A 13,528-nucleotide genomic window follows, 5' to 3' on the forward strand; every position below is an offset into this window, starting at 1 on the left:
TGTATCACTAAATATGTGACCACAGCTTGCTCACAAGACTGTGTAAATACTTATGTGAAATTACTCAGTTCATAAAAGTGGTTCTATGGATTTTTTTTTGGGGGGGGGGCAGGCTTCACATTGGACAAGCAAAGTTATTTATCTGACAGTGTTGTAAAAAGGCATAAACAACAGAAGTGTGACACCAAACACACTTACGTATGACAAATTTGGGCCAAAATTTGGAAAGTTGAATTGGATGCAAAGCTTTCCGCATTAACATGTTTTTCATTTTCAACTACAGTCCAGTCAGAAACCGAGACAGAAACCAAGTCACAGCAATCAGTATGCATTTATATTAAAACACTGAATTGAAAACATTTGAGATTTTGTGCTTGATTTTGATAAATGTCTAATATGCCATAAAAGTATACGAGCACATGCTAGCATGAGCTAATAACATGATTCAAACAAGTGAATTTAAATGTTTTTTTTTTTAATTCTAAAATGAATAATAAAATGAGCTTGAAGGAATAAAGAGTTACACCACTTTAACAGAGATCAAGTTATTTTTAATTTTCAAATAATGCTGTATTGAGACATTACAGACTTGTGAATGCATTCAATCTTTAAGACTTCCAATCATCTGAAACATTCCCTCTCCTAAACAGAAACACTAAAAATGTCCAAAACATCGACCTTTTTTCTTTTCTTTTTCGGAAACATAAAAACTTTTTTAAACTAAATGAAAAGAATGATAATCAACCCATCACAGAGGATCAACTTTATCAAGACCTCCAAAACAACCTTTAACCCTCTCCTGCCTGCTGCTATGAGACCGAACCAAAATCACAAAGTAAAAGAACTACAAATCAAGAACCTTGGTTTTTTTTGTAGTAAATATTTTACAAAAATCAACTAAGGGATTAACTTTGTATTACTAGAGAACAGCAAGAGACATGCCACTTGTTAGCATAGTGCTAATAGCATGTAGAGTAGATAAATACCTCAAACACAGCAGTAAAGGCCTTAAAATGAAAAGCAGACAGCTCCGCGTCTCTCGAAGACTGCTACACATGAACTAGTCTAGCCTTTTAAAGACAGACTGGTTTAGAACAGGCATTTAATGATAAACATTTGTTCAGATCTGGGGGATGGAGTGCACCTAAACCATGGATTCTGTAAAAGTCTTACAAGCCTTCAATCAAGACCAGAATGAAACAAACTGAGTACATTCAATAACGAGCACAATAAAGCCAACAGCGTGTGTACCTTCAGAACAACCCCTGACACATGGAATTACATTTCAATACGAGCTTCTGAACCGTGATTAGCTGATGTAGAAAGACTAAGATGTTCAACTGGTTGTCAGTGGCATTTACAAACATGAGCGGAGTCGCATCTGTGGCTGGAGTCCAGTGATGATTCATGCATGTTTGACCATTCTGCTCCTCAATCGACTGGTCTTGTCTTGTCCACACTCTTTCCTCTGAGGGAATAATGAACAGCACACACGCGGATCAAAAATAGCTCTCCGATTCACACTTGCACAGTCGCACACCCACACGCTCTCTCTTTTATAACACTCGTTTGGAAAAAGAGGGGAGAGAGAGACGAGTCTAACTGAAAGTACAGCCGTATGTACAGCTCGACAGGCAGAAGCTCTGTGCTCCAATGATTATTCTTCAACCAGAAAAAGGCTATATATCAATCCATTCTCTTATTCACTTCTATTGACAAGGTTACGTTCATTAAATTCTTTTTATATAAATCTACATTTAGGTAAAAAAGAAGAATTCAGGGATATATATATGTTTATTTATTTTTTTCCTCCATTCCCATCATCCTGACAGGCCATTGTAATCTTAATATAAACTCCTCATCTAATTTGCAAACCATATGTCCTCTCTGTTTTAATTTCGTTATTCATTACATAATTCTTCTATAAAAACATAAAATCTGTCAATCCAGTAGTGTGAACGCAGCTATACACATGTACTATGAAGCACAAAGGCAAAATCGCACCAAATTCCAAGAGCTCTCGGGAATGCTGGGGACTGTTACATCACACGCATGTGAGCAGCTCCTCACCATGACAACCCGAACCTTTCGTGAACCTCCAGCATGAAAACCAGAGGCTTTTTCCTGTTTGGCGAAACGATATAGCCACTGATATAAGAGCTACAAGCATCACCATCACGCACGTTACAAAAAAGAGCTTGTGTTGTCATGTAACTGTAGGGCGTTTGGATTGTAATATGGTGGCAAGCAAACATCTAAATACTGCAGAGGAATGCACTGCCTTCAAACTGGAGGAACGAGCTCATTATGGCATGGCTTTTGTGCTAAAACATAGTGAGAAGAGCCTGTTTTGGTACTCTGGCTATTGTCAGTTTAAGTGCACTTTGTTGGCACGAGATCCCTAACCGCACACTGGACTTTTCTCTTCCCTGAACTTCAGTTCTTATTAAAACAATCACATGCTCAACGCTCTCCCACACACACATGCACACAATCAGGCAAATACACCCAACCCCAATCCAAGGCACTGTTATTTCAGTAAACATGGCAGTTTGATTTACTAAGCAGGAAAGTTCTCTAGCAAGTAAGAGCAAGAAAGTAAAGATGAGGGGCACAAACCAAGAGAGAGTCTCAGAGAGAGTGAATCTGTCATAATGGCACAGTAACCTTCAAGTTCGGGGTTTGATTTTGCCCACTAACAGATGATGAAAATATCAAACTCTCTCTGAAATGCAACTATTTATAATTATTTGTCTGAAGTGTTGCACTGCTTTATTTAATAATGACTTACGGAATGTGTCATCGGTGTTTAGTGCTCGTCTAGACTGTGCGACAGCAGGCAATATGTCCAGTGGGAGGGGCTATTAGGTATTAATAGATGATGACTGTACTGCCACAAGCTACTGTACAAATCGCTGCTAAAATCATTTAGTGTTCATAACTACACAACTGTTTAGAACTATTCTGTTATTAGTGTACACAAACTTTTATTTGTAAAGGCAGCATTTAAGTGATATAATGGTATAATACGATCTTCACCAAATAGGGAAAGAGAAAAGAAAAGACTAGATTGTGATAGTATTCTTTTTTAGTTAAAAGTCAATTATCTGCATGGAAATGAGTGAAATCTCTGGTCGAGTATTGCAGAGCGGAGCACAAACCCGTCAATAATCCTTAAACTATTGCTTTATACTGATCCTACTGTACGTTACTGATGAATATTTCCCACTGATACTCACTCACTCACTCTCACACACACACACACACACACACGCAGCTCATTTGCACACTGTCAGATAAACAAAAGAATATTCTTGCTCCAATCCACCCAAGACTTCGTCTAAAACATGACGTCTGTGTTGCTAATGGTTGGGTCCAAATATCAAAGAAAAAAGTCTGATCAAATGCACACATCCCTGATGAACTACAAGCCTGCCTAAAAAAACTACACCTCCCATCAAGCACTTTTGACAGCACAAACAGGACTCGGTTATGAAATCACTCTCAAGTGTATTACGCAGTCGTGTCGTGATTGAACTCCTAAAAAAAAATCATGTGCCTACTGGATACAAACGAGTATACAATCATGGCTGTTACATTGTGAACTATAGGTTTATGCTGCCAAAAAGCGCTTTCAATCATATCCGGAGTTAACTTACTATATATCTTCCTGTCTAAAATCAAAATAACCCAAGAGAAACTCCCTCGTTAATCTTCGAACAAGAACGAGCACACAGCACGTATTGCAATAGAACAGCTATAGAACAGCAGATAATAAAAGTAGGAGTAATACTAAATACGCTTACGCACGGAGAATATCAAACAGTAGTAGATATGATGATACTTCCCACATAGAAAGAAAAAAAGTGCATTGAAAAGCGAAAGCAGAGACTGTCGCTCCATTGTGGGTGACTAGGTCTCACCAGCTGACTAGTGGAAAATCAAAACGCTGGATTCTGCTCCGTAAGCGGCCACCACCGTTTCCATCCAACAAACAGTTTGGTGACATAGGCGTCAGATTATTGTTTACACATCAAGAAAGAGAAAACCTTGCCTTGCTCTGAAGGGAAGCCGTCTCAGAATATGTTAAAACTTGTATTTTTAAATCACTTTCTAAACTTCTACTTGTTGAAAGAAAACAATCTATCACTTTTATCTGAAACTCTGAATGCAACCAAGAACAAACGACTACTACACTATACAGTGGAGATGGAAAATTACAGATGTTGCAGGACCGGCTCACACCACTGCGGTTTCAAGTTGTTTCTGCTGTTCAGAGTAGTTTATCAAGTCTCTCACACACGCGCACCGCTGCTGCGTCGCAAAACGAGCAACAATTGAACGTTTTCTAGTAGAATAAATGTACAGTTTGTCTTTTTGTCTGGTCCTAAAAATGTCAGAAACATTAGCAGTGAGGAACATTGGCCCCAGTGAGCTGAAAGCTAACCCATGTGGAATCAGATGAACACAACATTGCTCTGTCAGAGGTCAGCAGCGCGCTCACGGCAGACGCACGCATGCACGCACGTCTTGTACAGCTGGCTCAGAGATCACAGGAGAATGAAGGAGTGTCTTCAGGAAGAAGTGAAGTGAATAACTGTGTGTTCTATACGTAGGTTTGTGCAGGAGCGTGTGTGTGTGTGTTTGTGTATTTACAGAGTGTATGTGGGTGTTGTTCAGTGTTTGTATGTGTTCACACAGCAGAATCTAGGTTCACCTAGCAGCTCTTTCACCAGTTCATAATACAGTTTCTGTTCAGAGTCATAAAGTAGACTTGACTGCTGCCACCTGAGCGCACTGATGCAAAAAACACCTAAAGAGAAAGAGAAAAAAAACATGATTACAGTGTAAAGTGGATAAGCTTTGTGAGAAGGTCATTTTTCTGTGTAATTCCACTGAATTGATATTCAGTTGACTGTATTAAATCATGTTTAATTATCACCTTATTTTAATTACTAACAACATAATACATTTGCTGTGTCTCAAATTTTGCATGCAACCCTGCATTATTTTTCTTTATTACAAAATATATATACCATTCCCTTTAAACAATGTAATGTAAAAGTAATGTAATGTTTTTCAATGTTTATTGTAATATAATGGTTCCCAGGGAAAGAATGAACTGATAAAATAAATAAAAGTCTATCTGAAATGCAACGCAAGTTGCTTTGGATAAAAGCATCTGTAAAATGCACAAATTTAAATTTAATTTTTACACTAATGGTATTTTTTGTCAAGCACAACCATTCAGTTCTGTTTTAAACATTTCGTTTATCTAATGTTTATTAGATTAATTTTTTTTTTCAAGGGTTTCATCCCATATTTTGCCAGCAAACTGAGTGAACTGCAGTGAATTGAAAAACTAGCAGACATCATAGAACATAAAAAGTATTCATAAAAACATTTTTTTTTTCTTAAACAACTATTAACAATTTATTTTCACCACCTGAGGTATGGTTAAGTATCCATTTTAGCATCTACTTTTCTTTTTCGCCCTATTTTGTACCCCATTTGTGTAAAGTGCTGTGCATGTGAAAATGTTATCACCTTGTCGTTTCTTTCACACAGGAACTTAAGCCTCTGAGCTCTCTTGTGCATGAAGACTCCGTCCAGGTGTCCCGTCTCAACAGAACGGATCTCGATGGCTTTCTCTCCCCAGCCCATAATCTGATTAGAGCAGATGTGGGCTACATGCAAAACACAAATACAAGGACGTTCGGATATTTTATCATTCACTTCATTAACACGGTCTCTAAAAAAATTAATGTCCTGATATGAAAAAAAAACATGGAATTCAACAGTATGTCCTTTCTTTTTCACATGACTGTATGTGTGTGTGAATGTGTACTTACCCACAGATGTGGGCATTTCTCCCCACTGCAGCACCACATCTTTAATGATGCGTCCGTACGTGTTGACGTAAACACCTTCATCCTCATAACACAACAGCATCTCCATCCCATCTGAATTGGGGAGGAATACAATGGCGTGAGGAGTCACCTGTGACTGGATCTACAGAGAGAGCAAGAGGGAGTGAAAGAGAGGAACAAGGGTTTAGCAACAGAGATTTACCTTTCTGAAGGAACCGTAAAACGTTTCTCCTCATAAACCACTGATCACTCCCATGTGATCCAGTGCATTCTTGTAAAAAACTAACAAAAAAAACCTCTTCACGACAGCATAACTCACATGTACAGGAATGTAGATGTCATAGTTGTTTCCAGAGTCAACATCAATGGCATGGAAGCCAGCACTTGACCCATAGATGACCTTTAACCTCTGCCCCTCTTCCACTGTGAGGTCAACCAACAGAGGCCTATGTGGCAGGTCTCCAAATGACTGAGAAGAAAGACACAAATAAGAAAGAGACTGGAAGTATAGCACATTACCGAGATGATGCTCACAGAAATGGTTTCTCTCAAATAATTTGGTACTTGGTTAATTTCTATTATTTTTAACATACAGTACAGCAAGCAATATTTATTATAACTTATTATAACCATTCACAAGTTTGGTCAGTAAGATTTTTTGAATGGTTCTGAAATCACTTTTGAAATGACAAAGCAGAATTTTATAATATAATGATTTGGTGCTCAAGTAACACAAACTCCTGAAGTTGTGTACATGATAAATAAATAAAATAGTCTGACATTAAAACAAACTAGTGTCTCTACCTTGAAGGCCATGAATTTGTGGTAAGGTTTGGGAGCCCAGGCGTAAACCTCCACTGCATTCTTCATAGCGATAACCAGAAACTTAATCCTTTCATATTTCACTGGGAAAATAAACAAAAATGTGATTTATGGCATGAAGTACTTTGCAAAGTTAAAGTATTTTACCTGAGGTCTTCTAAACCACCTACATTTCACACTGTGGTAGTGCCGACTTTTGCCAATTTCTTGTGGTCTTTTCTGTGTTCATAATGAAGCACTCTGTACATGTACACTTACCAACTTTGTAGTGCACACAGCCCTCCATTTCCCCTACAGTGGTCCAGCCCTGCTTCTTCTCCACCTCTGGGTCATTATGGAGGATTTTATTTCTCAGCCAGGCCAGATAATACACACGCACTTTATTCTTCTTGCCTGAGAGAGACATACTTAACATGAAGAGCCTAAACATGAAAGGTGTGGTTGCATGTATCCTGACAGTGATTGTGTGTGTGTGTGTGTGTGTGTGTGTGTGTAAAGTGATGAACAGGCACGTGTTACCTGATATAGTGATGAGGAGGTTCAGTCCCTCCAGAACATCCATCTGCTGAAACCTGCGCGAGTTGATAAGTGGATAAACTTTTCCCTGGCCGCTCCGATCCAGCAGCTTTAGACCGTTCTCTGTCCCTACCAGCAGATTCACACCTGACAGAACCAACACCATTATAACACACACACACCTAACAAACACAGTGTTAGTTGTGAAAAAGTTTGTCAAGCTTCAGACTTCTTTGTAGGAGTTCAAAATGGCAGAAAGCTGTATGGTAAAACTTGGAAAAAGTATTGAATTTAATATCAATATACCCCCCAAAAAAATGTTTGGAGCAATGAACAAATTATTTCACAGTTCCAATGCTTTTTGGTCTTATTTTATGCACTTTGGCCAGAGGGTGGCACTGGCATCAAACTAGTCTTGAACGTTGAAGGAATTAAGGAAATTACAACGGAAAGTTCACATACACACACACTCATCGCTTACCCCATAGAGCAGCACAGAGGATCTCGGAGTTGAATCTCTTCTTGTATTTGCGGATTTCAGGAGTGTCACTAACTGGACGAGTGTTGGTGGGATTGACATTAACCATGGAGCCTTTCCTCACCTCCATCTTCAACTGCTCAAAACGAGAGCCCAGACCTACAACAAGAACCCAGAAGCACAGCAGTGAGTGACTCTGTCATCTGGAAGCAATACCTTCACAACAATGAAGCAATGATCGTGGACCTACCCTGCGAAAAAAAAAAAAAAAATGACATCTTTAAAACAAGAAGTACAATCTGACAATTTTGTTTCTCAAGTACATTTATTATTAGAAAACACGTGTACTGTATTAGGCTAACTGAGACTTGTTATAGCACTTATATATCATTGCTCTTTTTGTGGTTTTTGATTGCTTTCACTGTCCTCGTCTGTAAGTCGCTTTGGATAAAAGCGTCTGTTAAATGAATAAATGTAAATGTAATGTAAATGTAGAACAAGACCAAAATATTGATGTTTTTTTTAGTATATTTAAAGGTGCTGCATGTAAGATTTTGACTTCTACTAAAGCATAAAAATACCATGTTTGCAGATATTTTAAATTAATACCATACCTCCAACAGACATGTTATCGCCTGTGCCCCCTGATGGCTGGTACATTCCAAGGTCCACAAAGGTAGTAAAAGAGGACTTTCCAGAGGCCTTCACCAACCCCCTGGACTGATACTGAAATTGATCGCACGATCTGAGTTAACCAATCAACTGCACACATTGTGCAATGTTTCTGTTAATGACTCAAATAAACACAGAAAGAAATCATGATCAAATGATATACGGAGGAGAGAATGAAGCTTTAAAAGTTAGGTGGGCAGAGAACTCACATCATAGACAGAGTCTTTCCCAGGGGAAGAGTGGGAGGCCGAGTCTGTGGGAGAGTGGGAGGGCTGGACCACATCAGGCAGGTTGGTGTATCCATTATGACTACGCTTCTCTGGAGTCTGCCAGAAACAAACACACAAAAACAAACACAGATTGGTATTGCCATTATTCATGTTCCACTCATAAAGGGGAAAAAACAGTCCATCAAAAGCAGAAATATATCACAGTTCCACCCAAATATTTAACAGCACAACGGTTTTCACCACTGATAATAATATCTATCTATTTTTTTTAATTTTTTTATTATCCAAATATTGTATAGTCCTACAAAGCTATTATTATGAGAGCATGTGAGCAGAGCATAGCATCATAAAGGTAGAGTCATTTTAGCAACATTGCTCAGTACAGCTGTACTATATGTATGTTACAGCACACTAGTTCTAGTGCAAATAGTAACAAGTACACTACACAGAAATTTCCTGTTGGCACATTATTTGAGCAGACTTTGCTTTTCCAGTAAGCATGATTAGTAGAGAGGAGTGTTCACATGAGCCATGAGCAACTCTGCAGAACCCACATTCATAGAGCAGAACGTTGAGCAGAGCGAAGGCTAGAGAAGAGAGTGAAACCTGCATGCTGAACATGCCAAGTCGTGTGCTATATATTTTCAGCTCATGTTTTTGGATGTTTTTTGGCCAAATTTTGGTGCATCCATATTACAAATATACTGTATTTTTCAGACTATAAGTTGCACCTGAGTATAAGTCGCATCAGTCCAAAAATACATCATGGTGAGGAAAAAAACATATAAGTCGCACTGGACTATAAGTCGCATTCATTTAGAACCAAGAACTAACAGAAAACATTACCGTCTACAGCCACTAGGGGGCTCTCTATGTCTTCAGTGTAGACTACTGAGCACTGAGAGCACTGAGCAGCATAGAGGGCCCTCTCGTGGCTGTAAACGGTAATGTTTCTGTAAGTTAATTTCTCTCGGTTCATGTCAAATTAATTTTGATAAGTTGCAGGACCAGCCAAACTATGAAAAAAAGTGTGACTTATAGCCCGGAAAATACGGTATATAACATACATTTTTTATCCTATAACCCCGTCCCTAAACACAACCCTTGCAGAAACTTTTTTTGAATTATGGATGCAGCTAGATGTACTCATGTAGGGGTAGAGATCTCAAACCTGAATAAACATTACAAGCATATTTAGTCGTCATAATTTAGAAAAAGTAAACACGCATCCTACCCTCTGTACAAGCATGGTTTGGTCTCCATACCCCACGGCACGTTCTTCGTCTCCTCCTTCACCTTCCTCCTCCTCATGGACCACCATAGTGTTCACAGAGTCAGAATCTGCATCACGTGGGCTGATGAACACATTCCAAGAAAAATATGAAAAATTAAACCCAAAAACTGTGAAACAGTGAAACATTCATTCACACATTGTTGTCTTGTACCGGTCAGTAGGGCTCTCCTCTTCTGCTCCCTCTCCACTCTCACTCTCTTCACTGCTCTCACTGCTGTCTGAGGAAGAGGAGTAGTCATTAGCCTTCACCGGGGGCCGCGGCTGCTCCTCTGCCCGCTCCTTCGAGTACAGACCGTGGTCCTGTTCACATGAGGAAGAAATCATCAGGCAAGTGAGAAACACTTCATCATACGTCACATATCTGCAGTCATCATTAAATTAACATTAGATCTCTCCAGAATGAGTCGGACCGTAATGTTTTTATCATGCATTCTTTTAAGAGCTATATGGGGTGTGGAGGGATCTTGGTTGGAGAGGCTGAATGTGGTCACACAGAGACCATGAGTGTGGGATTGTCCCACTACAGATGCGGATGTTCAGTTGAAATCAACAGGACACAGACTTCTGAGGAGAGACCCAAGAATCTACACAATGGTTCAAGATGTCTGTGTACATAGCACATCCTATGTGATTGGCTTTTCATGGGATAGTCACCCAAAAATAAATATCCTGTCATCTTTTCTTTCTTTAGGGAACACAAAAGATGATATTTTTGATATAATTGATCAGTGCTGAAAATCATGGAAATGAAAATAATTTATATCATTAACATTTAAAACAAGGCTTTAGTGTCACTTTTGATCCATTTAATTCATCCTTGTGAAAGTAATTTCTTAAAAAAAAAAAAAAAAAAAAAAAAAAGAATTGAAAAAAAAAAAAATCATACTGACCCCAAAAAAATTCTGAACAGTAGTATATATATGTGATGCAAACGATTACTTCATCAGCATATCACAATGTCATTGACAGCCTTGATTCTTTTTAATCTTACTTGATTCATGCAGTGATTACCCAGAATCGAATTTTCCTGATTCATCATTTTGTAATGAAACATGAACATGTGATGAAAAAACATTGATCTGACATTTATCCTTGTCCACATCACGAGATGATGTAATCATGCACGAACACACACTGACATCATGCTGATACACAGATACGGCCACTGACCTCTCCTATTGCTCTCTTATAGCTCTGAGGGCAGGAAAAGGGAGGAAGAGAGATTGATAAGAGGAGAGAGAGATGAGAAGGATAAAGGGAGAGGAGGAGATGTAAGGAATAGAGGTTAGTGTTTAGAGGAGGGTTGAGTCTGTTCATCCTTTAGAAGGCACGGGTGAATGATTTGGGACTCTACTGTATATGAATGCATGCGGTTCTGTATCTCACCGCTGGTCTGCTGGGTCTGGATGAGGTGCGGGATTCTCCCGGTTTGTGTCGGCTGTCATGAGAAAGGGTGGGGGAGGAATCCATCTTGGACGAGCCTGAAATAAACATTATACACTTTATTTTTAAGATTGTAGGTTTTGTTTGCAACAATTATGAAGGTTCCAAAAGGAGGGTTTCACCATAGAACAACAATTCTGGGTTCTCCAAAGAACCTTTCAGTCAATATTTCTTAAAAGAACCATTATTTTCTTTAATCTAAAGAACTTATTTAAAAGAAGCATTTTCTACTATAAAGAAGCTTTTGTGCAATGGAAGGGTTCCAGGGATGTTAAAGGTTCTTCAAGGAACCATACGTATATGCCAATAAAGCATCTTTATTTTTAACAGTGTATCCAAAAAGAATAAACTTTTCCAACTTATTTCATTTCTGAATCAATGTTTTTCAATTGTCTCCCATAACGTCTCTATGAGTTGATGTTTTGTTATATTTATCCACTCACACTCATACAAGTTATTCCTGTAGTTTCACGTTCATTCAGCAGTCCAACCAGGACTCCACATACAATTACCTCTAAATATTTTTGTACAAAATTACTGAAACTGTGGTTCTGGTACCCTACGCACAAGGCAATGGCAACACCAGCATAGAAATACTCATAAACCTGTAGGACAGGTGAACATGTATTGATTAATGTGTTGAATCTGAATTATGATTAGCTAAGATTGCTTTTCCCCTCAGGTTAACATGGGACTGATTAAGACATTATTTAATATGGTTATTAAGCTGTTGTCTCAACACAGGTTTAACACAGGTTGTGTCAATTTCAGGTTGTTAGACTCTTGCAGGGAGATGTGGCGCCACAATGTTGGCAAAACCTGACCTACACAACACTCACTGAGTATGCGGTGTCTCTCAAGAGAGCCGGTCTGTGGCAGGTTGGACATGATGCTGATGCTATCTCCTCTCTCCCAGCGCTCATTGCGACTCAGATCAGGATTACTGACACAGAAGTAACACACAGTGCAGGAGTCAGTGCACTCATATGATTTGTGTAACAGCTGGATGGGAGTATAGGTATGTTACCTTGCTCGAACTGGGTGTCTGATGCCGGAAGAGAGATTTGTGTTCAGTGCAGTGGCTATGGAGGCTGTTCTCTGAGGAATCTAAAAGAGAGAGGGGTGAGGGATTATGGTAAAACTGTACATCAATGACTGGGATATTAATAATCACTTGATGGAATAAATATGCTCCCACTGATTACACTGTCTATTTGCACATGCTGTTTTAGTGCTCAAACCAGATGAAGGAGAAGAGTATTATTTTGTCTTACTTTAGGAGGTTGCTCAATCTCAGGAAGACGGATCCAGGGTCCCCGGTCTTCCCTCATTGGCCGAGACTGAGGGGCAGGGGTCTCTGAGGTGGGGTCAGAGTTTTGACGGACTAGTTCTCTGGAGTGTAGAGGACGAGGTGTGGGTGTGGGAGAGGGGTCCTGGGTGGGGAAGGCGGACATGGTCTTAGTGGGCTGATCGCAAAGAGACTGAGAGCGAGGGACAGGAGCGGCGTACGGTTTTAACGGCACCAGGTGGGCCATCTGGAACTACGGCAGATGGGAGGGAGGACGAACGAACAGGGGAGGAGAGCAGAGGAGATAGAGAGTAGTATATCGATGGGAGGGTGAAATATTGGTAATTTTGGCAAGGTCATTTTTATTTGAGAGGTACAGGTAAGTCAGGATGTTTTCACAAAAGGGGTTTAGAAGAGTGTTTTAGAGAGTGGAAATCAGAAAAGCAGTTGTGGAAAAATAGAAACAGGATTGTGTCATGGCAAGAAAGGAAACAGGCCACCGGGGATGGGCAGCAGAGAAAGGTAGAAGATCCAGCACAGGAAACACAAGTGAAGAGGAAGTTCCCGAAAATGATGAAGGATTACAGAAGATGCAAGTGTGCCCCACAGGAAAGAAAGAGAAGAAAAATAAAGTCAGAGAGAGTAAAGAGTTAGCCAGAGCATGCAGCATTAAAGAACAGACATGATTGCATCCTCCTGTGGATTACCATCCTTTCAAAAGTTCGGGGTCAGTGGGATTGTTTTTTTTTTTAAATAAATTATTATTATTGTTATTTTCCAGCAAGGCAATTAATCTGATCAAAAGTGTCAGTAATGACATTTATAGTGTTTTGAGTTTTGACAAAAATATAAAAAAGACGACGTTTCAGCATTGATAAGTCAGCTGAACACCTAATCAGCATATTAGAATGATTT

The 13,528-nt window shown here is 39.3% G+C and overlaps 1 protein-coding gene across 5 annotated transcripts in view; it reads right to left on the reverse strand.

Annotated features, from left to right (window-relative positions):
• Positions 1-529: 529 nt before the first annotated feature.
• The window catches only part of LOC113077355 (misshapen-like kinase 1), a 36,523-nt gene continuing 23,524 nt past the window's right edge, over positions 530-13,528 (reverse strand). For 2 of the 5 annotated variants that reach the window (XM_026249775.1, XM_026249765.1), the window contains 17 exons: positions 12,600-12,866; positions 12,353-12,432; positions 12,165-12,268; positions 11,269-11,363; positions 11,053-11,076; positions 10,034-10,182; positions 9,823-9,943; positions 8,568-8,684; positions 8,301-8,412; positions 7,690-7,845; positions 7,212-7,355; positions 6,951-7,085; positions 6,675-6,775; positions 6,190-6,339; positions 5,853-6,012; positions 5,548-5,687; positions 530-4,813 (listed from right to left, as the gene is read on the reverse strand). In XM_026249775.1, coding sequence (XP_026105560.1) covers positions 4,730-4,813; positions 5,548-5,687; positions 5,853-6,012; positions 6,190-6,339; positions 6,675-6,775; positions 6,951-7,085; positions 7,212-7,355; positions 7,690-7,845; positions 8,301-8,412; positions 8,568-8,684; positions 9,823-9,943; positions 10,034-10,182; positions 11,053-11,076; positions 11,269-11,363; positions 12,165-12,268; positions 12,353-12,432; positions 12,600-12,866 — 2,139 coding nt within the window. In that variant the 3' untranslated portion in view covers positions 530-4,729. The remainder of the gene's footprint in view (positions 4,814-5,547; positions 5,688-5,852; positions 6,013-6,189; positions 6,340-6,674; positions 6,776-6,950; positions 7,086-7,211; positions 7,356-7,689; positions 7,846-8,300; positions 8,413-8,567; positions 8,685-9,822; positions 9,944-10,033; positions 10,183-11,052; positions 11,077-11,268; positions 11,364-12,164; positions 12,269-12,352; positions 12,433-12,599; positions 12,867-13,528) is intronic. The other 3 variants (XM_026249785.1, XM_026249770.1, XM_026249780.1) reach the window with 2 other exon arrangements.

This window comes from Carassius auratus, chromosome 5 (genome assembly GCF_003368295.1).
Source record: "Carassius auratus strain Wakin chromosome 5, ASM336829v1, whole genome shotgun sequence".
In the NCBI taxonomy this organism is placed as follows: Eukaryota; Metazoa; Chordata; class Actinopteri; order Cypriniformes; family Cyprinidae; genus Carassius; species Carassius auratus.